Source organism: Rhamphochromis sp. 'chilingali' (genome assembly GCF_963969265.1).
Source record: "Rhamphochromis sp. 'chilingali' genome assembly, chromosome: 18".
NCBI classification, from domain to species: domain Eukaryota; kingdom Metazoa; phylum Chordata; class Actinopteri; order Cichliformes; family Cichlidae; genus Rhamphochromis; species Rhamphochromis sp. 'chilingali'.
The window spans coordinates 12,743,292-12,764,908 of NC_137945.1; the positions used below are offsets into that span (position 1 = coordinate 12,743,292).

At 41.6% G+C, this 21,617-nt stretch overlaps 1 protein-coding gene across 5 annotated transcripts in view; it reads right to left on the bottom strand.

Moving 5' to 3' along the window:
* Window positions 1–21,617, bottom strand: part of smarcd3b (SWI/SNF related BAF chromatin remodeling complex subunit D3b) — a 63,312-nt gene that overhangs the window by 4,317 nt on the left and 37,378 nt on the right. For 2 of the 5 annotated variants that reach the window (XM_080864626.1, XM_080864624.1), the window contains exons 3-11: window positions 19,316–19,405; window positions 17,191–17,233; window positions 13,023–13,145; window positions 12,772–12,897; window positions 11,987–12,082; window positions 4,653–4,754; window positions 4,200–4,361; window positions 2,589–2,686; window positions 1,973–2,108 (exon numbers count right to left, since the gene is read on the bottom strand). In XM_080864626.1, coding sequence (XP_080720752.1) covers window positions 1,973–2,108; window positions 2,589–2,686; window positions 4,200–4,361; window positions 4,653–4,754; window positions 11,987–12,082; window positions 12,772–12,897; window positions 13,023–13,145; window positions 17,191–17,233; window positions 19,316–19,405 — 976 coding nt within the window. The remainder of the gene's footprint in view (window positions 1–1,972; window positions 2,109–2,588; window positions 2,687–4,199; window positions 4,362–4,652; window positions 4,755–11,986; window positions 12,083–12,771; window positions 12,898–13,022; window positions 13,146–17,190; window positions 17,234–19,315; window positions 19,406–21,617) is intronic. The other 3 variants (XM_080864625.1, XM_080864628.1, XM_080864627.1) reach the window with 3 other exon arrangements.

Sequence of the window (21,617 nt, forward strand, 5' to 3'; positions counted from 1 at the left end):
TAGTTTTTCAAAATAAAACCACACCAAGTTCAATCTGGTCTGCAACCTGCGATTGAGCCCATAAACTTGTGTGGAAGGTGTTTACTGAGACCACAGATCAAGTGGGAAATAACACTGACTTCTCTGCAATAGCCAGAGGAGTCGCCCCCTGCTGCTCATTAGGAAGAATGAAGATTTAAGCACCTTCACTTTTCACACCCAGAAGCTTCATCCATCTTTTCAGACTTTTTGGGGAAACGTGAGTAGTTTTTAATGTGTGTCAGTGGGGATGGTTTTTCTATTCATTTCCCCAAATTTATTGTTGCCTATATTTGGAGTTATGGTTAGCTTTCGAGCCATCACAGACAAACGTGAGAGTATTTTTACGCTTTAAAGGTCAAAATGTTAAGTAAGGTAAAATGAGAACCATAACTCTGAAAACAAAGCAGGTTTTAAATGTTGATAAAAGTGTTGAATTTTAATATCAAGGTCATAAATATTTATATTTTCTTCCTGCTACAGAAACATGTGACACCAGGGAGTTAACTCATTATTCATGATTATCCATCCTTCAGTGCTTTTACAGGTCACTTTAATTGATTATTTTACATAAAAACATACCGACTCGTGCTGACTCGGGCCTGTATTTGATCATTCTCTCACTGGTATGTCTTCTGACACTCTACTTGGTATTAGAAAAATGGCGAATTTAATTAGGTGAACACGGAAATTGATCCATCCATCCACCCATCCCATTAATAGCTTGTCTGTTTCAGGGTCGCTGAGGAGCGGGAGAGTATCGTAACAGCTGTCACTGAGCAGGAAGTTAGATACACCGTGGACAGGTGACCAATCCACACGGCCAGTTTAGAAAAATCATTTTACCTAAAGTATGCGTTTGGACTGTAGGAGGAAGCTTGAACACAAGAAATCAACTGTGTTAATGGAAATGCCGTTTGCAAGACTTGCATCATGTAGTATCAAGAGTATTCTCAGAAGTTCAGAAATAGGTTCTCTGCTATTATTAAGATACAACAACTGTGCAAAAGACTTGACTCACCTATAATTTCTTGGTACTTTACTTCTAAGGAGCCAGACTTTCTTATAATGTTTAAAGTAGTCTCGAGGAAAAGCTCTCCAGCTTTCAAGTCTTTCAAAGGTTTTTCTTCAGGCATTTACTGCCATTTCACCCAGTTTCAGTCCAGTTCTTGTACCTGAGCTTTTTCATAGGAATTTCTTTCCCTTGTTCAGCCACTTAACACCGACTTATGAACCATTCAAGCACAAAAAGGCACCAAAATTTACTGATTTTGTGTCTACCCATAACAGACAACTGAGCAAAAAGTCCATTTTAAATGAGCGGCTTGTCATAAAAAGACATATTTTGTTTCCATTTCTTGAGCTGCATCTACAAAAATGCCAGAGATACCACAGCTTGACAGGCATAAAATAGGATTAGCTGAAAATGTAAAGAAAATTTAAGAAACTGGACAAGTGGAGGACAAAAGAAGAAGCTGTAAGAATAAAAAAGTGTGTGCACGTTTCAATAAATCCCTGCACAAATTTCCATTTTTCAAAATAAAGGAAACGAGGGGTGACTCAAGGCTTTTGCACAGTAATATATAAAATGGCTTTAAGCTGGACAAAATATTGTAAAAGACAAAGAAAACTGGGTCTCGAGCAGCAGTACATGTTCTCAGTGTGTTTTCTGTCACGTGTATTTCTGGTTATTTGTCCCACCCTTCCTTCCTGCTCAGCTCCAACAACAATGTCGGCTATAAAGTTAAAATCTGTCAGAAAAATATAAATAACAGCCTTCGCGCTTATCACAGCTGGGTGAGAAGTCCACAGCAAACAAACTACTGCAACAATAAAACCGTTCTCTTTGTTAGCTTAAAAGTGAATTATTCCCAAACTTCAACCACAGTGTGTAACACGAAAGAAGACGTGTGCTATACAGAGAAAGAGTATTCTGCGACGATGGTGATCTCACCTTGTTGTCGAGTGAGGCAATTTCCTGCTGGTTGGCGGTGGAGAGGAGGAAGCTGCTCATCTGGCTCTTCAGGGGGTCGTCCACCTCCACGTCAATGTCGTAGCAGGCCGTCTTCTTCTGGTCGTTGGGATCCACGCTGAAAGAAAATGTGAAGTGAGACACATCTTTAAAAAGAGGAAGCTTTCAATAAATCCACTTGGGAGTCCTCAAGTCCGTTCAACACATTTCCCAAATTAAGAGTTTATTTTCTTATTTTTCTTTTGTGTAGAAAACAATAACCTCCCATAATAAGCTTGCATCACACATCCCATTACTCTGGTGTGAACTCACCCAGTAATGGTTCAACATTGTTTGGCCTTAAAATATTCTTTTTTAAAAAATGGTAAATGATGCCGTGCTTAATTTATTTATAATGAAAAAGCCAGTAGAAGGTTTCAAGGTAAACACATTTTCATACTATAAAGCTATTTGAATTTAATATCTCTTTAAATAGCATCTTTCCTGTACTAATGCAAGGATAAATATGCAAAGCCTGGTGTAAAGATGCTTCTCAGTTAGTACTTGGTTGTGTTATTTATCTTCTGTGATGCATATTTCATACAGGGGGAAAATCTACCTGATAACGTGGTTGATGACGATGGGGTCAGGGGGCAGGAGGAGGTTGGTGAGGCGCTGAGGGATCTCAGAGAACTTCAGCCGAGGGCAGTCAAAAATCTAAAAATAAAAATAACTTTCCTTTTAAAGTGAACCGGTTATGCTTCTTCCTTATTTTCTGACATACACGAGACAGACCGAAGCGTTGGACCACCTACACATTACACATACAGGAACTTTTATGACATCTCGCTCTAAATTGGTGCTCCCTTTGCAGCTATATCTGTCAGTACATGTGTCCACTCTTTTAGGAAGCCGGTGGAAATTTCATCCAGAAGAGCATTTGTGAGGTCAGACAGTGGTGTTGGACCAGAGAGCCTGGCTTCCAGACTCCATTCTAATTCATCTCAAAGGTGGGCTCTGTGCAGGCCAGTCAAGTATTTCTACACCAAACTCATCCAACCGTACCTTTACGGACTTTGTGCACCGTCTCAGTGATGCTGGAACAGACAGGGACCTTTCTCAAACTGTTCCCACAAAGCTGGAAGCACAGAGTTGTCCAAAATATGTAGGTGAGGTGAAACAATAAGATTTCCCTTCACTGGAGCTTAATTGATTTATTAGTCGGCTACTGGGTCTCCAGCTTTCTGTGTCCGCAATGGAGTTGCGGACACAGAAAGCTGTGTCCAGGAGGTCTGGAACCTTGTTTTGAAAATTTTATGCCAACCAGAAGGGAAAATTCGGGGTTACTATTACAAACCTATAAGAAAATAACATGAAATTGAGGAAGTAACTTGAAATGTTGAGTTACTAAGTTGAAATCAGGCTGCCAGAAAAAAAAGTAGAACATATTATGATGAGGGCAGGAAAACCTATGCCATGAAGCGCTCGGCACACAGTTCTTGTGCTGATGTTAATGCTGTGGTTCCTAAATTTTTCCACTTTGCAACAAAGCTACTACTTTTTTCTACTCTTGGCTCTGTATGATGTCATAGCTCGTGATACTCCACCGACAGACATAGAGCTAACATGGAACAGACTAAATATGAGCCTTATTAAAAGAACCAACAAATCCAAAGTCTAGAGTTAGTCCAGAACAACTGGAAAAAAAGCCCAAACCATAAAACAAAGCGCAGGAATGCATGGTTGGAAAACACATGATCCCACAAAAGGGAAAAAAGGAAAACCAGAAGTAAAACAGGAACAGGAAGTAAAAGCAACATAAGACACATGAGGAAAACTAGCTTTAAAAGCAAACCAGAATAACCCTACCTATGACAGAGACATGAAAGCTAACACTAAACATAATGTCAGAGAAAGGGGAACACATGGAAAAGCTACTTTCGTAGTATCTAAGAATAAAAATATGGAGCGCTCATTTGTTCCTCTGCCAAAGCGAGAGCTGAGGTGGAGGTATGTGATCGCTGCTGTTTGACTACCCAGAAGCTACTGAGCCAGATTTTATGAAACTATGAGAGCGCACGCAGAGGAGGAAGCAGTTCAATTATGGTGCTGATCCAAATCCCTTTCCGCAAAACTGTAAGATAAGACTCCTGCTTTGGTGGAGTTTATATACATACTGCTCATCTTGCCCTGGTGCGATCATATTTTCAGCAACAGCAGGAGTCCACACCTGTTGGAAATACTTGTCACAGTTGATGTACTCCTTGTCATGCGAGTCCTGCAGCTTGTTGGTCTTCACGTACTGCCAGAGGGCCTGGATGATGCAGGAGCGAGTCTGAGTGTGAATACCGAGCAGGCGAGCCAGGCGAGGGTCCAGCTTAAACTGGGGAGGCTGCGGAGACAACATAATCACATTACAGCACTTTCTACAGCCGCCCACATCAGGGGCTTTACATCAGCTCCATCACATCATTCACCCTTATCGTATTTCTCCGGCTTGGAAACAGATGTCAGGTTTAAATGGCGTCTTACATGGACTGTAATGTTTGTGCAGGCCGGTGTTTATCGGCAATGTGAGGCCTGCAGGTTGTCACTACAACAGCTGATTTCAAGGCACGGATTAGTCACGGCGTAGTAACGGACTATTTATGGGCATCGAAGCGAGACGGCGTGCCGCCCTCACCTGGTATTCCAGCATCAGCAGCAGAGTGCAGCGCACGCTCACGTCTCCTGGCCGCTTCACCTGGAAGCCGTCCGTCTCCTGGGTGGTGGGCGTGCGGTGCCACTGAAAGAGCAAAGAGAAGGCCACAGTTTGACCAAACCAAACTCAGCTGGTTTATTAATCATCGGCAGCCTTATGAAATTTCCCCTTGTGGGACTAATAAAGGTATATCAAAACAAATCAAACTACCAGACGACTGAAGTATTCCCCCGACTTCTACTATAGAGCCATCATGAAGTTGAAATAACAATAGCAGATTTTAGTAGGCATAAGAAATGAAAATAATGTAGTTTAAAAAAAAGAATTAAGTTAACATGTGCAATGCCAATTAATGGTCCAGATTTCATGAAAATCGTTAAAGGATGGCTGTGAGAAGCGGTGGAAAGAATCTCTCGTTGGCTTTGGTTTAAGAGAGGACACGAGCTGTGCTGCAGTAAGGCTGGAGATCACCTGATGACCTTTAAATCTATTTAAATGAATTAAATGTTATGAAAATTACACCTAAGCACTTTTACTGTAACACGCACATACTGATGAATGTGTCAGGGGCAACCTGGGGTTCAGTATCTTGCCCACGGATGGTTTTACTAGAGGAGCCGAGGACCGAACCACCAACCCTCAGATTAGCAGACATACTCTACTTAAGCCACAGCTCTTGTAAGCCACATCCTCAGGCATGATTTTGTGGGGTAGTGAAAACTGAAAACTGAAGAGCCATAAACTGCAGTTCCTCTAGTGACCACTTGAGGGTGTCTCCAAAAGTTTCTTGTGCCACAAAAGAAGAAATAAACACGTTTCCATGTTTACCGTTTTGGCCTCTACAGACAGTTTCCCCCTCACAACAAGGTAAAGGTGAATTTTTTTTTTTTTTTGCAACTCATCGATGCTGATAGTGGAGTGGAGGGTTTTCTTTGGCCAGGCCACAGATTTCCCTCTTGGGGGTCCAAAAAGGCAAAGCTATGCCGTGGGTCAAACATGGGCTAGCATACACGGGCCTCATATAAGTTTTCTATGGGTAGTGCACACTGGGTTTGCCCATAGAAAACTCATTTCGGGGCCCCCAAGGGCAAAACTGCTGTCGGCCCTGTGTGGGTGCATGCAATTGGGGCCCAAATGCAAATGTGCAGAAAACAAGGATGTTTTCAGCGTTTAGGTCATCTAACAGCAAGTTGTTGTTTTTTTTTAACAGAAGCACTAACTTAGTAGGTTAGTAGGTTAGCTTAAATATCTGCAAACTAACCACGCACAAGACAGAAAGGGTGAATATTATCAACCTCTGGAGACATAGTAACATCTATCGCTAGCAGAAAAATTCCATAAGCACCTGGTCACATGCAACTATCCCAATATTATTCTGTCTTTAAGTCGTTTTTGCATTTCAGAAGCTCTTCCGCATCTAACCTCTGATGGTATTTACATCTCTGTTTTACTTTAACCACTCAGAAAAGAAAAACACTTTAACACTCAGTCTTGCAGTACCCTGGCAAGCAATCCAAAGTGATGTTTTCCTGCAACCACTGGCTGATTCAGAACACACTACGTGCTTATTGTACCTCAAGGTAGAAACAAAATTCTTTTGATGAAGGTCATTCAAACAGAAGCACCTGGGCGCCTGGGTAAAACACCCTCTTAAAAAGAGGAACCTTGAGAAGTCATAATTTTCACTTTGAAAGTCCTGAAGTGTTTTTTTTTTACGTTTTTTAAGTTATGTGAGGACACAAAGTGAAGGGCAGCTAATGGTTGTTTTTAATAAGTAAGCAGTTGTTTTCTCCGGCTCTCACATGTTTAAACAACCTTGTGTGTTGGAAAATTTAAAAACCCATCTCCTTTCTGCTGTTACAGAAAAGAAGAAGAGAGAGGGCAATCCACTCTGCCACTCTGTTTTAGTTTGAATGCACCCAACGGGAATATGAAAAGCAGCAGGTCAGCTGGGCTTATTGTACCACGAGATTTAACCAGACGTGACAAGATAAAAATTTTCACTGAACATCTCTGGACTGCACGACCAAGAGGTCGTCACTGACCCTGACTGCACGGCTGAACGGGGAAGGTTCAATGATTTCTGCTACGCATACAAAAGCCTCACACAAATCAGTGGAGCTTCCAAGACTAATGGACAGCAAAGACCTTCCTTTGTTCTGCTGTGAACGTTGTCCAAACTGGCTGAGAAGATTAAACAGCATTAGAGTTCACTTCAGAAAACTGCCTCAGCTTTGAATTAGCTGTCTTGCCAACAGTTAGACTGATGCTTTTCTCACATTAAGCCTCTTATAAAGGTAAAAACAAGCCGTTCTAATGATACGTGGTCCGGCACATGAAAAGTCGGTCAAAGATGCCAACTACAAAAAACCCAAGCCCATTTCTAATTTGGATTTCAAATTTTTGCAGTGTTTGCTATCTTTGCTTCACTGTCTATAAATATAGCGTCTGATGCAATTGCTCACTTTTTACCGTAAACCCTCGTCCAGCAAGCCTCTCGGCTATGAAGAGAAAACCCCCACTTAGTGTAGCCACACATGCCTGGGGGTGTGACCTGGCCTGTCAGCCAATCAAATGTGCTGCTTTAATGATGCTGGCAACTTCATCTTTAGCCCGAAGCAAAAGCACTGTGTGATCATTATTAATCAACGGGTTCTTGTAGTCCTTGTGGAGTTTCATCGGAAATTGAATCTACACTGTGACTGATATATCAGCAGGCCGATATTAGTTATAAATGCTGATAGATATATCAGTATCAGCATTTATAACATAAATTCCAAAAAGACGAGAGAAACATCCTTCAACCGTGTTTTGAGTGTTGATGTTGCATAGTTTGCCCACCAGAGTGCCCTCAGGCTCTAGTTTCATCATTTACAAATGTGCTACAAGGGAGTATTTATCTATTTGCATTGTTACTAAACCAGAATAATTTAATGAACGTGCATATTTGGACAACTTCAACTTAAAAACCAATAAAAAATGAATAAAGAAAAACTAATTTGTTGCATTTTATTGACTTTCCAATGCCGTCACGTTCAAAGGAGTAATTAGTGGAATCCTTTGAATGCATTTCATTGCATTTTAAGGGACAAAAACCCCTGAATTTTTCCCACATAAGGAAATTAAAATTAAGTCTTACATGAAAAAAAGTGATTTATTGTTACAGGCGGTCGTGAAAACAGGATCCAAAGAAGTTTGTGTTCATAATCCAAGCTTACGCTTATTTGTCAGACAGCACGCTGAACAAATCTGTTTTCTTATCGACACACTGCGCTGCAGCTAAGAAACTCTGAGCTGTGGTTTTCAGGGGTTGTGCACTGGATTATTTCTTGACTTCCTGGTTGCCTCATAGGTACAAACTGACCATCCTTTTCTGTGCGTTTTCATTTCAGCTACTGAACGTAAATGAGCTGGGTTCACTAACAGCTTAACTATATTACAGAAAGTCAAAAAATCATTAGGTTTTTATTAGAGGTGCTCTTTAACCTATAAAATAAAAAACCCTCCAAGCTACAAATCACTGTGTAGCGAATTCACTGTGAGTGTGAATTAGAATATTATTTTGACACACAAGGAATCATGGCTATAAGAAAAGCCTGCTATCCTTTAGTTTGATTTCACTCGTATTGATCAGACACCTATCCCACATGATCATATGACCCTTTAAATTTTGCTCAGAAAGCAAATTTTGAAGTTTTCTCCAGTGAAAACAGATCAAACATCAAGGGTACCAATCATAGACATTAAATCGGTGCAGTTTTTGCATTGAAATTATGATGTATCCCACCGTACTGATGCACAAAGTTGGTTGTAGAAGGAAAATTGTGAGAACTGTGCAAATTGTGTGAACAAAAGTAAGATTTTGTTGTTTTTGGATAGTGACACTGTGAGTAAATGTCTTTTGTGTTTGTTTTGTATCGTCTGTACTCGTGAAATTATGAGGGCTCAAATATGCTGAAAGCAATGAAGCTAATTAAAAGCACTGACTTTTAAATGAACTCCGAGGGCCTTTAACTTGGAAAATCTCATCATAAAAAGGTAAAATTTTGCATTTCATCATTAAATTGATGTTATTGTCAGGTGGGCAACACCGATTGACCGACTGACTGATTGATTTGTAATAACTATACAGGGTTGAGTTATTACTACAAGTTTTGTAGAGACACACAACACACTGTGGTCTCTAGTGTTACCCACCACGGTCAGGTGTTTATTTTTGGTAGCTGCCACATTTGACGTAGATTCATCATAGCAGTGCTCGACATTTTTAGTTAGCCTTTTATAACTCGAAGTGTGTGTGAATAACACGTTAAATACACCTGTGCTTACCCTGCTATGACATGTCAAACAGCCTCCAGCAGAAAGGAGTGTATTAGGGCAGACTGAGGAGGTTCAGTTAACAGAACGTTTTCACAGCAGATGTTATCAGATATCTTCTGGTTTGGATTTGCTGCCATTTATCCAGATTACATCGCTCAAATTGAATTAATCAATCAGTTTAAAATCTGCAGGATTTATTTAAAGTGTCAGTACATTATATGTCTGTTATTTTTGTCCTTGTGGCTATAAACAGATGCTTGCTGTGCTGTTTGGGGGTAAAAAGCTAAAATGGCTTCTTAAAGCCCCTTTTTGGTAACAAGCTACTTGGTGAGCTGCAGGTCACCTGAACGCAGCGAGTAACAGCGGCGAAACAGTGCATACGTTTTTAAGGACTGCAATTACTCTTCACACACATTCGAAGAGAAGCACTTATGCTCGTTTTTGTGTGTTTTAAGTGACACGCTGTCTGCCAAGGGGTGCGAGAAACAACAGCTAAGACAGGAAGCGAATTCGTTCAACATCCGAATGGTCTGCCACAAAGAGAAGCTGCACACATGCACTCCATAAATCAGGCGGCAGGGACAGACCGTTTCGAAGTGTAAGGACTGTGAGTGTGGGGGTTGTGTGTAATGCTGCAGGTAGTGTTAACATCAAGCAAAGCATGCAAAACTTGTAGATCTTTGCATGGCAAATACTTTTAAAATTTAAAAGTTAGGAAAATTACTTTCCAAAGAGATAGATGTGAAAAACTGAACTGTGTCTGGCCGATGTGGGTGCAAGAACAGTGGCTTTTCTTAAAGGAGCCGTTTTAGTCCAAAATCATATGTGCACATTTTTCTTCTGGCCTTTTTGTGCCGTTTGTTTGTCTTTACCGTTCTGGTGCTCAGCATTGGTCTGGAAGCTTGTTTCCTCCACTGAAAAACACTTTTTCCCCATCTATGAGTCAAAATGTTCGGGCGTCTTCTTTATAGGTCAAATTTTCAACTTCTTTCTCTGCAAGTTTGAATTAGTACGTTGAAATTTTGAGATACTTAACCCCAAATTTACACTTACAGATGGCACAAAAATGTGTTTTTCCGTTGAGGAAATATGCTTCGATAGCTTTGGAGATACCTCCACACACATATTACGTATTCATCTTTGTCTTCATTTGTATTTTCTGTTTTCATTTTTGCACTCTCACGGTATAAGGCCCTCACACTGAGCTTCTGGCACTTTTATTTTAAATATGTTGTTTAAAAAGTATTCTAGACTGCATAATTTTTATGCAGTAATAAAGTACCTATATACCAATTTAATTTCCTGCTTTATTTTGAAATTCCTTTTCTTGTTTTATTGCTGCTCCTTCCTTCCTGTGTCCCAACAGCTAATTACTCAGCGAATGTATGCATAACCTTACAGCTCAAGCTTTAAAGTTTCAGTGATTCTGTTGTGCACGCTGACCTCTGTTTTCTCCTTTGCTGAATTTTTTTCAGACCCTCTGTGCAACCGCAACCCTGATCAACAAAACTGAGATGTGGACTTTTATCCTGTGTACCTTTAAATCCAGTTTCCAGTCCATTATTTGGTTCAGCCACTACGCTGCAGAAAAGTCTGCCTTGTCTTGAATATAATGGAACTAAAAGCCTGCTACCTTGTGGTTTAAAAGTGCCAGAAAAACGTATTTTAAAAACTCAGCAGCAGTAATGTTCCCACACAAACTCTGCAACACTTTCGTAGGCAGGCACAGAGACACTTTCTCCAGCATGTGTTTCAGCCCTGAGGTCACAAGGACCGAGACATAAAGACCTGCTTCACAGCCTTTGTTACATTTTTACACGTTTATCTCCTTTTTGTAACAAATATGCCATTTGCATAACTTTCTAAATTGTGTAACACATTAATATAACAACTTCTGGGTTTTCGCCTGCGTCCACACTATCGTTTCAGTCGTCCACATTTAAACGGCCGAAAACGCCTACGTTCCAGTCCTGCGCAAGACGATTCGACCTGCCTCATTTCTGTCTGCCGTTTATAATGCCCTTCGCTATCTTAGTTTGATTGGTCACATGACTGCATCACATGACTAAAATGTGTCATAGTTTTCGAAAAAGCTCCGGGTTTGCTGTCCACACCGCGACACAAAAACGGCGTTTTCAAATGTATCCGCTGTGGAGAGCGTTTTCAAAACGCAGCGTTTTCCTTGACCGAAAACGCCGTCTCAGTGTGGACGGACGGCCAAAACGGAGAGAAAAAGATGCGTTTTCAAACGAAAACGCATTAGTGTGGACATGGCCTCAGGGTTCAGTATCCTAGCCAAGGATACTTCAACATGCAGACTTGACCTCTGACTTCGATCTCGAGTTCACTGAAATAGACACTAATACTACCTGTGATTACAAAAAATGCATAAAAATCATAATAATAATAATAAAGGCGTAACCATGTTTATTTTATCATTATTAATATATGTTTTACAATGTTACTGGTACAGCGATGTTACCGTGAGCGCTGCCAGGTGATTTCTGGAAACCGGCCCTGACTCTGAGTTTTTCTAATAGACTTTTTAGGTGATTTGATGACCACAAGGTGAGTACCATCTAGTTTCATTATATTCAAGTGAAGCTCGATATGACTACAAAACTCACACCAAAACCATGCAGGTGGATACATTTCGATACAAGCCAAAGGAAAACACGTATATGTGATTTCAGGGTGAACTTCTACACGAAAGCGGACACCACACACTTTTAGAAAATCAGCTTTCAGGTTTGCAAGGTTGAGTATTTTGCACTTGAAAGACACTGGGGACCCTTTTGAAGGTGAACATCTGTTACATTTAAAATCCACTGCAGTAGAGCAAAAAGTGTGTTTTTACTTTCGTGTTTTGTGCAGGTAAAAGTGTAAAGTTAAAGCTGCTGTTCATCCATTTATTGATCTGAAAAATGGATGATTTCTGAGATCAATGCAAATTCCGCAGGTGAGTGTGTGGTTCCTCCTCTGTGTTTTGAGCTGACCTCGACCAGGTGGTTGTCAGGACCGTACAGGTCTTTATCCAGCTCGATCACCAGGCTCTTGAAAAACGAAGAGAATTTCTTCTTCTGCTTCCCCGGCTGCAGAGCAAACAGATAGCAATCAGAAAGACGTCGGTTAAGACCCATAATCAGTCACACACATGCATGAAACACTCATAAGCAGATTCACAAACGCAAACTACTGTTGCCATGTCTTTGCTTATAGCAACATTACTCATCAAAAACCCACGAGAGGCGGGGTGAGATCAGAAAAAAAGAAAAAGAAAAAGAAAGACGCAAGACATTCTCAGAGTCCACTTCCTCCGAGCTCAACCAGAAATATTTGTGGTCTGTGAAACCTAAATGCTTTGTGCCGCTGCTCTGAGAACATCAGAGCTTTTTGCAGTCAAGCTCACGGCACAAGAAAAATGCAAAAACCTTCTGCTTTTAAGACACTCGCGGTCCCTCAAGACGCTCTTCTCAACATCAGTCGTTCATTTCATATTCTGAGCCAGACGATACTTTTCTGTCCGTAGTCGTTTGAGCGCATCATTACCGAGCCGAAGACGACCGAGAGCAACTACGAGATCAAAGAGCGGCACACTTTAATACCAACCGGGATGATTTAGATGTGTTATTATTTTAGAGGACAAGCAGTTATTTGACTCATGCTGAATTCATCTACACCCAGCCGCGACAGCTCAGTATTCAGTTATTTTCCTTAAAAAAAAAAAAAAGGACTGTATTAAAACTAAACCCATGCATGACTATGAATAAAACAAACTCACATCATCCAGCAACTTCCCCTCTACTCGCAGTTCCCATGACGCAATGCTGCCATCAGAGTCATCTGCGTCAGGTCTGGCAGGGTTGAAGGTGTTGGAAATGTAAAGCCTCAGTTTACGCTTCTGCTGCTGGGACAAGGCCATGACAATAACACAGTTTAAAGGGAGATCTCTGTCTGTTTCTCTTTGAACTGCAAAACTATCCTTAAACAGCATTTTCTCGTTTGTCCCGAGTCCTGATTTCTTTTCGATACCTTCATTGGCCTCTTCAGGGCCTCCTGGATGTCCACGCGTTTGCGCATGATGGTCTGGTCCAGTTTGCGCTCAAATGCAAGCAGGTCCATGTAGGCCTGAGACTCAGGGACCAGCTCACGGATCTGCTCAGAGGGAGGACAGGCTTAGGTTAAAATCAGATAAAGTTTCACACCCTGGATTAAGAAGTAAGATTTTCTTTGCATATCTAAATAGCACTAAAGAATTTAAGCTGATAAGCTGTCTATTCTGGTGCGGGTGCTGGTAGGGGGTCTGTTGTCTACTTTAGCCCCTTACATTCAGTATCCTGTAATTTAACCTTTAAGAAGCTTTAAGGTTAGAGAAAAAAACCCATATTATTCCACTCTAGGGTTGCCAACCGTCCCTTAAAAAACGGAATCGTCCCGTATTTAGAAACAAAAGTACACGTCCCGTATTGAGCTAATAAGGGACGCACTTTGTCCCGTAATACAGTGAGAATCAAAAGTAGTCTATAACTTTTAATGGAATTAACACTTTGTTTGAAAACATAATTCCCAGCCCCTCTCCTGCTTTGTGACCAATGAGCTGACAGCACACTTATGACAATTCGAGTATGACAATTCAGATTATCTCATTGGTCGAGGAAAGGTCGCTTACGGAGAAAATACCGGAAGACAACCGATGACCACAACAACAAGCATGACCAACAGGGAAACAAACGCCGACACTGCGGTGCAAGTCTCGGACGGCACACTGTGCGTCCATAAAATGAAGGTTATAACAGAAAATCTGTCGCTCGCTCTCTCTGTCTTTCACTCACACAGACACACCACCACATCAACTTTGCTAAATTGCTAATGAAAAACATTGATCAGGCAGCTGTGATTGAGCAGCAATGTAAATCCAACTATTTTCACGGTTGTTGTGGTCGTGATAATTTTGTGATGCCACATGGAAAAGGCTCGGATGAGCTTTCCAAAGTTCTACAAGTTGTGCCTCCATCGCTTGTGTCCAGATCACACGCTGCACAGCTGTGCTGCAACGTCTTTTTCACCGACGTTTACGTGTTTGCGCGTGAGCAGCTGCGGTGACACCCTCACGAGCGATTGATGATCGGGAGCTGGTCGTGAGGTGTTAATCGCTTCTCGTTACCCCACGTATACTACACGACGCACGATGAAGGCCAAAATCGGGCTGATCACCAAATCGGTCGCACGACTCAAAAATCGGCTCAAAATGGGCCAAAAATCGCACAGTGTGAGCCCAGCATTAGAGCAGCAATGTTTGTTCGCTCAGAGAAAGAAAAAAAAAGGCTGCAAAAGTACAGGGAGGAATGGGAAAAGGAAAACACCTGGCTGGAAAAGTGCACTATAAAGCGCACTGCACTGTGTGCTGGCGCACTTTTTCCATAGGCATGCTTCTATTGGTGGGCACATGAAGAACATGAGGGGCGTGAAAGCTCGGGGAACCCTTTACCAATTTTTTGTCCGCCAGGCCATGGCAGAAGCAGATATGGTATGTAAACACTGGTTTGTTTTTTTTAAACCCTCTGGTTAAGGTTAATATGGGCATGTGCAGTGAATATCAGGGCTATGTGGCCAGAAGTGTAATAATATAATTTATTTTGTGTAATAAACAACTGCAAGGATAGATGATTACAACAAATAGATCACTAATACATAAAAGTAATACATAGATGAATAATGATGATGAGTTAAGATGCGTAATCATGGGAACAAGTGGGTTTACAAACAGGAGCAGCTGATTAGCTTTAGAAAAGCTGAAATAATACCTCAACTGAAGCCAACTGTACTAAATGCACTAAATGTGCACTGTTACAAGAATATTTTTCGTTCTATTGCTTTCTATTAATTTATATAATTTTAAGTTAAGCAGGACAGAGTTCTTTTAAAGAAAGATTTACTTATATTCTCAAAAGTTAAGCATGACAGGCTTCTGTTTAAGAAAGAGACCTGTTTTACTGTGTTAATGTTGTCATTGTGAGCTAAAAATAAATGGCTAAATGATCATTTGTTTCCCATATGGTCATATCACAAAGAATATGCATCTGCTTAAATCAAGTTCAAGTCAAATGGTTAAAAAATAATTTCACACACAAAAAAAGAGCTACCACACTGGGAAGGGTGAAGACAACTGGGTTGCCCGGCCCTGGCCACGAGGTGTCCCTTATTTATTTTTCAGGGAGTTGGCAACCCTATTCCACTCTAACTTTAAATATGGAGAAAATATGGCTATATGGCTAACTGCTAGCATAGAACAACACTACAAAAATGAGAACTTTAAACAAAGCCTCCAGAAAATACAGCTAACTGCTAGCGTAAAACAATACTGCAGCTTATCATATAAGGTGATAAAAAACACACACACACACACACACACACACACACACACACACACACACACACACACACACACACACACACACACACACACACACACACAAATGAAGATAAGAATAGGTGGGAAAGAAATAAAGTTACCAGATTATGAAAAACAGCAATAATGCACTGAAGCTAGTTAGCTAAGCGAGTGAGCCCACTTGCAGCTAACGCTAATGCACGGTCATTCTAAGGCTTTAAGTATCAGGACAATCATCTGGTCTTTATCAGTTCTTAAGATTGAAAAAATACAACCTTAGATGACCAACACATGACTTGTGATACCTTTTAATTATTTATTTAACAAAAACCCAAAATGGAGAAGCAATGTGTGAAAAACTAAGTACATCCCATAAGTCAGTATCTTGTAGAATCAATGTTAGCAGTGATAACTTGAAGTAACTGTTTTCTATATAACAGTTATCAGTCCATCATATCCTTGTGGTTGAATTTTGGGCCACTCCTCTTTACAGTGTTGCTTCATTTTAATGAGGTTTGCGGGCATTTGTTTATGCACAGCTCTCTTAGCATCCCTCCAGGACATTTTAGGCAAGTTGGGGTCTGAACTTTGACTTTTACAGCACCTTGAGTGATGATGTTAAATTTGGCTTTGCAAATGTAACATACACAGAGCACACATCCTAACTGTCTGAACCTCTAAATTATTTAAAAAGTATTTTACATTTTTAAAAGGTTTGTGCACTATAGGGCTCTTTTATATGAAAATTAGCAAGTACGATTTTTTATTATCTGACTGTATTTGTACATAAAGTTGGCATTTTTTAGAGTACCTAATGTGTTTTATAAGCGTTTCTTTTGCAAACGAACTGAAGCTGAAGTTCATTATCCCCGCTGAATTTGAATTGAGGAGTGGCATGACAATGAAATATTCAAACAAAGCACAACTATCCTGAATGCACTCCACCACTGCTCCACAGTCTCTCATTATCGTGGTGGTCCACACCAGCCTCGTGACACCAGGGGATCAAAATTAGATGCAGGCCGTGCAGCCAAGCAGCCAGGAGTCTCAGGCATTACCATACTGATGAAAGTCCTCGGAGCATCAAGGGCTGCTGCTCACCAAGCTGGGCACACATGCTCCTACAGTTCCTCCCTCCCTCTTCGTTCACGTTTCTTTCTAAAAGGCTGCCTTCATTGTGCTTCTCATTCCTCCTCTATCTCCATCTCGCTCCCTTTCACTGGGCCGAGGTGCCGAGCTGACAGAGAAGTGTGGCAGACATTCCCCGTGCCTGACTCATTATTGTGTAGTGGCTCCCCAGCTGTGCCTGCAGCTATCTCCCCGTCTGGGCTATGTCAGGGGATAAGACCTAACCTCTCAGTCTCCAGATCTGTAAAGCGCTCTGTGTGCTGGCCAGGACGTGGTGTGGCACGGGCCCGAAAACCGAGAGCACGGGATGCAAACCACAGCCGGCACGGACTCTCACCTGTGACAGCATGGTGTTTCTGCTGCCTCCTTCAGTTTTACTTGTGGTTACGTCTTTTCAACATCCCGCTGACTACGCCGATTCAAAAAAGAAAATCAATGAGCCGCTGTCCAAGCAGCAAAATGAAACCCTAAAAAAAAAAAGCCCCAAAACCTTCAGATCTGTTCCCCTCATCCTCCCTCATCTCATTTGGAAATAACAAATAATCACCTGACCCTCTGCGCCTCCCAAGAACCCCAAACATCAAAAAAACGACCGGGATTTTTTCTGTGCAGCGCACAAAGGATAAAAAACACACACAGAGAAAAACACACAGCAACAAAGGTAAAAATATGCAGCCTCACCCTTTGCGGAAGAATCTTGTCTGCCATTTTCCTTCTCTTAGCACTAGAGAGAGAGGGAGAGAAAGACAGGGAGAAAGAGGGAAAAGAGAGCATGTTACTATGGTGACTGATAGCGTAGCACCCAGGCCATCTGCTAAAATGCTGGGCCATATCCAGCACCCCAGCGTCCCAGCTGTGTGTGTGTGTGCGTGTGTGTATCATGTGTTTGTGTGTTCCCTGAGATGGAGCGGTACACCTGGAGAGCGAGAGCCTCTAACAGCCAAAAAAGTGTCACATCTCTTCCCTGACATGTATTCACTGCACACACACACACACACACACACACACACACACACACACACACACACACACACCTTCTGCAGAATCGCTGAGGCCGCCGCTGCAGGACTCGGATGGTGACAGGATGTGTACCCATGACTTTTCAGGATTTATGCGTGTGTGTGTGTGTGCAGCTCATTAGATTCATTAATTCCTTGCAGCGTGAACACACTTCATATATTTTACTTACCAAGAAAGGGCTAAGAGCAACAAGAACATCTGTGCCAAGTTGTCAGAACTTTCTTTCCAGGTGACGCTGATTGCAAAAACATCACTACACCTTCCTACACCCCCCCAAGATTTCCTTAAATATTTAATCATCTCCCCGTGTAAAGTGCTCTGTCGTTGATGCCTGCAGGAGGACGCTGCCTAAAAACAACAAGACGGCACTACACTGCAAAAAGAGCATAAAAAGAAAAATAAAGAAATAAACTCGTCTCATGAGGACGGATCATTTCAACTCACTTTTCTCATTAAAGATAATAAATAATCTTGCCTTTAGGGTGTTACGTCCTTGGGGCGATTTGATTAATTTGTAATCTTGTTTTAGGATATCGAGAGCTAAACTGAGCTTTTTTAAAGCTGAATATTTTGATTTGCTTCCTTGCTAAGAGTTACATTAGAAGATGGAGTGGTAAATATAGACAGCCGGGCTTTGGTTGAGATTAGAAACAAGAAAGGTTCACTAATTAACCACACTGTGGTTTTATCTCTCATAATCAGCTGTTTTCTGTTTATTTAAAGGCCTTTAAAGTGCACTATTGACCCCTCAATGACCCCTCAAGTTCATAAGTAAAGGAGGTATCAACCTGAAATGTTGAAAAATGGATTTAAACAGTTAAAACCAGCAACTAAATCAATTTTACTAGATTGTAGATTTATTAGATACTTTATTAGGTAGCAGGAGCGGCCGACATGAATTCAATTTATTTACACTGATCAGCCACAACATTAAAATCAACATTAAAAACAGGTTCGGCCCACCAGGTTACAGACAGTTGGTGTCCTGTGGGGGTTTGGCACCGGGATTCATCGGGTCCTGTCAGTTACTGGGTGGAGGCCGCTGCCGTTGGGGAGTGCCCACGTCAGGTTTGAGTTTCATGGCGTTAATGTTGTGGTTGATTAGTTTACACTGTGATGACATTTGAGTTTCAAGGAAACAGTCCAGTAAGGAATCAATTTAACAGATTAAATGATTAACTGATCACACAAATCTAAGTACAGATTGATTTTTCCATAATTACATGAAACTTTAAGAGTTTAAACACTACAGGATCTCTGGAACTTTGCAGTGTGTTTTGAGTTCTCGCCCAGCTCTCTCTGTGGGTGGAAATTTCTCTAGTTAGTTAGATTACTTTTTGTATCTAGAAAAGATTTTTTGCAGTGTAGTGAATTTTTCTGTCACAGTGCACTACAACGGTCTGTGAAGCAGTATGTTACATCAGCATGCCAACTACTGAAACAAGCCTGCTGCAAGGAGAATTGAAGGATCCGGGAGTGCATTGGAAAGGGGAAAAAACAAAAGAAACACAAAACAACCCGCCATTTTACACTCTCTTAAAATGGTTTGAGACTGGATTTCTATTCTATTTATTTTTCTGCTCTAGCTGCACAAAACCGTTCCCATCATGCCATGCTCCAGCCCAAAGCATGCACCACTACATTTCAGGAGTCGGCTTCTACGACCTCTACGTTTGTTTTCTCATTCAGGAAGTGCTGGGCTCAGGTGAAAAGGCAAGAAGGAAAAAAAAATAGGCCAGAGTCATCAAACGAAAGAAAACGGACATGCAGCAGAATAAAATCCTACTTTGATCCGAGCGTGGGATCTGATTGGGGCTCTCTCATGTCCATCTGCCTCGCCGGCATCTCATTGGCTCCGGGGAATCCGACTGGCTTCCTAAGAATTGGTGAGGATTCGAAGGTTGTCCGATTAGAGTTGTGGCAAGACACACACTCAGTGGCAGCAAGTACGAGGGTAAACACCTGGTGGTTCTGTGTGTGTGTGTGTCTGTGTGTGTTGGATGTGTGTGTGAAGTTCAAGGGTCTGTTAGTAGGTGCAGACAAGGGCAGGCACTGGGGATGGGTAACGGTGTCCATGCATGCACAAAGTGCAGCAGGGGAGGACCTGGGAGGCGTCCTGCTCGTCTGAGGGACACGCTCATCCAACAGTTTCTCAGTGAACCAAAACAATCATGCTTCACACACAAAGACAGACAATACACTGATAATGAACACAATGGGAACAGACAAGCAGCGTGTGGTGGTTTTACCTCTTTGGGTTCAGCTCAGGATGGCCCTATGGTGCATACATGGTTGGTGATTTATGGATAAATAAGAGCTTTTTGTCATTTCCACAGCCAGAAAAGTAGCTCCTGACCACAAAACTCAGCCTTTTTTTTAACTGCTGCATAAAACCTCACAATCCTCCTAAGCAACATGAAGTGTCCAAGGTAACCGTGCGTTATGAGCAGTGAGGAAAGTTTTACTTCAAGGACCAACATTAATAGCAAAAACCAAGGTTCGGGGGTTTATAAGTAATGTGGCACTCAGGGGAAATAAGAGATAAAATTGAAGACAAAAAAAAAAAACCTAACCAAAATATAGCAGGGTGTGGATAAAGCTGGGGTCTGAAGAACAAAGAGGCAAAGCTAGAGGAGGGAACACGGCACGTAATCTTTAAAACTTCTATTTTACGGCTGCCGGCAGTGGTTTCAACTCTCCTGGGGCGGAGTTTGAGGTGCAACACTCTGAAATCAACTGGAAGCTGTCATTCATTCAGAGGATGTACAGAGACGATGCAGTTCTTCATCTTTGTGCTGCTTTAAAGTGGAAAATCTATTCCAGAATGAGGTTTGAGCCTATTTTTGAGGCAATGGTCAAAGCAGTAGTGGCCAGCCAATCGTACATTACGTCATGTTGCAATATGCGAAGTGTCTGTGGTGAGCAAACAAGGTTTTTTTTCAGTTGTGGTACAACAAAACAAATGTTTCCCCTTTCTGAGAGAAACGGAGCAGAAACGCACTCGCAATACTCAAACGTGGGATTCTGTATGTTTTTCACACTATATCATTAATATACAGACCATAGACTGTATATAAAAGATGGACGTAGCCATCCATTGGATGACACTTCTACTCGAGAGCTATCATCCTGGACAAATGAGTGTTTTGAAGCCAGATGTTACGAGTGAGTGGCAGAGCTGACTTCTTTTCCACAAGCACCCACTCAGCTCAACTACACTCTACTGGACTCGGTTTTGATCATTTTCCATTATAACTGATTCCACCTCAATGTGGCTGTGGTCACAACAAGACAACAATGGAGGACATCGTGGCGCCATCATTGGCGGGTTTGACTCTTGTGAAGCAGTCAGTGTTATGACTCATGACTCATGAAGTGACGTCACTGCCTGGCCAATCAGTGGCATGCAGTCTGCTGGCGTCACATTTTCAGCTCAGAAACCCAGCTGCATAGGTTATAAAAAAGTACCAGTCGAGTCAAGTAGGTGAATGATGCAGTGACTTGTCAATCACGTAGTAGGCCCGCCCACATCCTGCATTTTGAGTCGACTGGAGACCACACTAAACATGCGATGAGTCCATAAACTCATCAGGAAGGTGTGTTTTTAGGTCATAGATTCAAGTGAGCTTTCTAATAGACTTTTATAAAACAAGATTTCTTTTTGCAACCACATAAGTGGCTTTTTAAATGCTGGCATGGAGAATAAATCCAGGATTAATGCACTTCTGCTTTGACTTGACTTTTTAAGACCTACATCCAATTTTGGGGGGGAGAGCCCACCAAAAATACATCAACAGAGTCACAACGTTAGCTTATGGTGTGTGTGTGTGTGTGTGTGAGTTAAATTGTTCCTTTCTGGGTCCAGGAATTTCCAAAAATATGGCATCTAGTGTGCAGTCACCATGTTTAATTTAAGACAGATTTACGCTTTTGAACTTCATGCACCATATAAGTGAGAAGTTTACACCTACATGCTAGTTGAAGTACCTGAATTGAGACATGCGTGTGAGTTACATATAAAGATAATCTGTCCTGTGGTGCTTCTTCACAAACTTTTTAGGAAAATATATACAGACTTTCTAGGACAA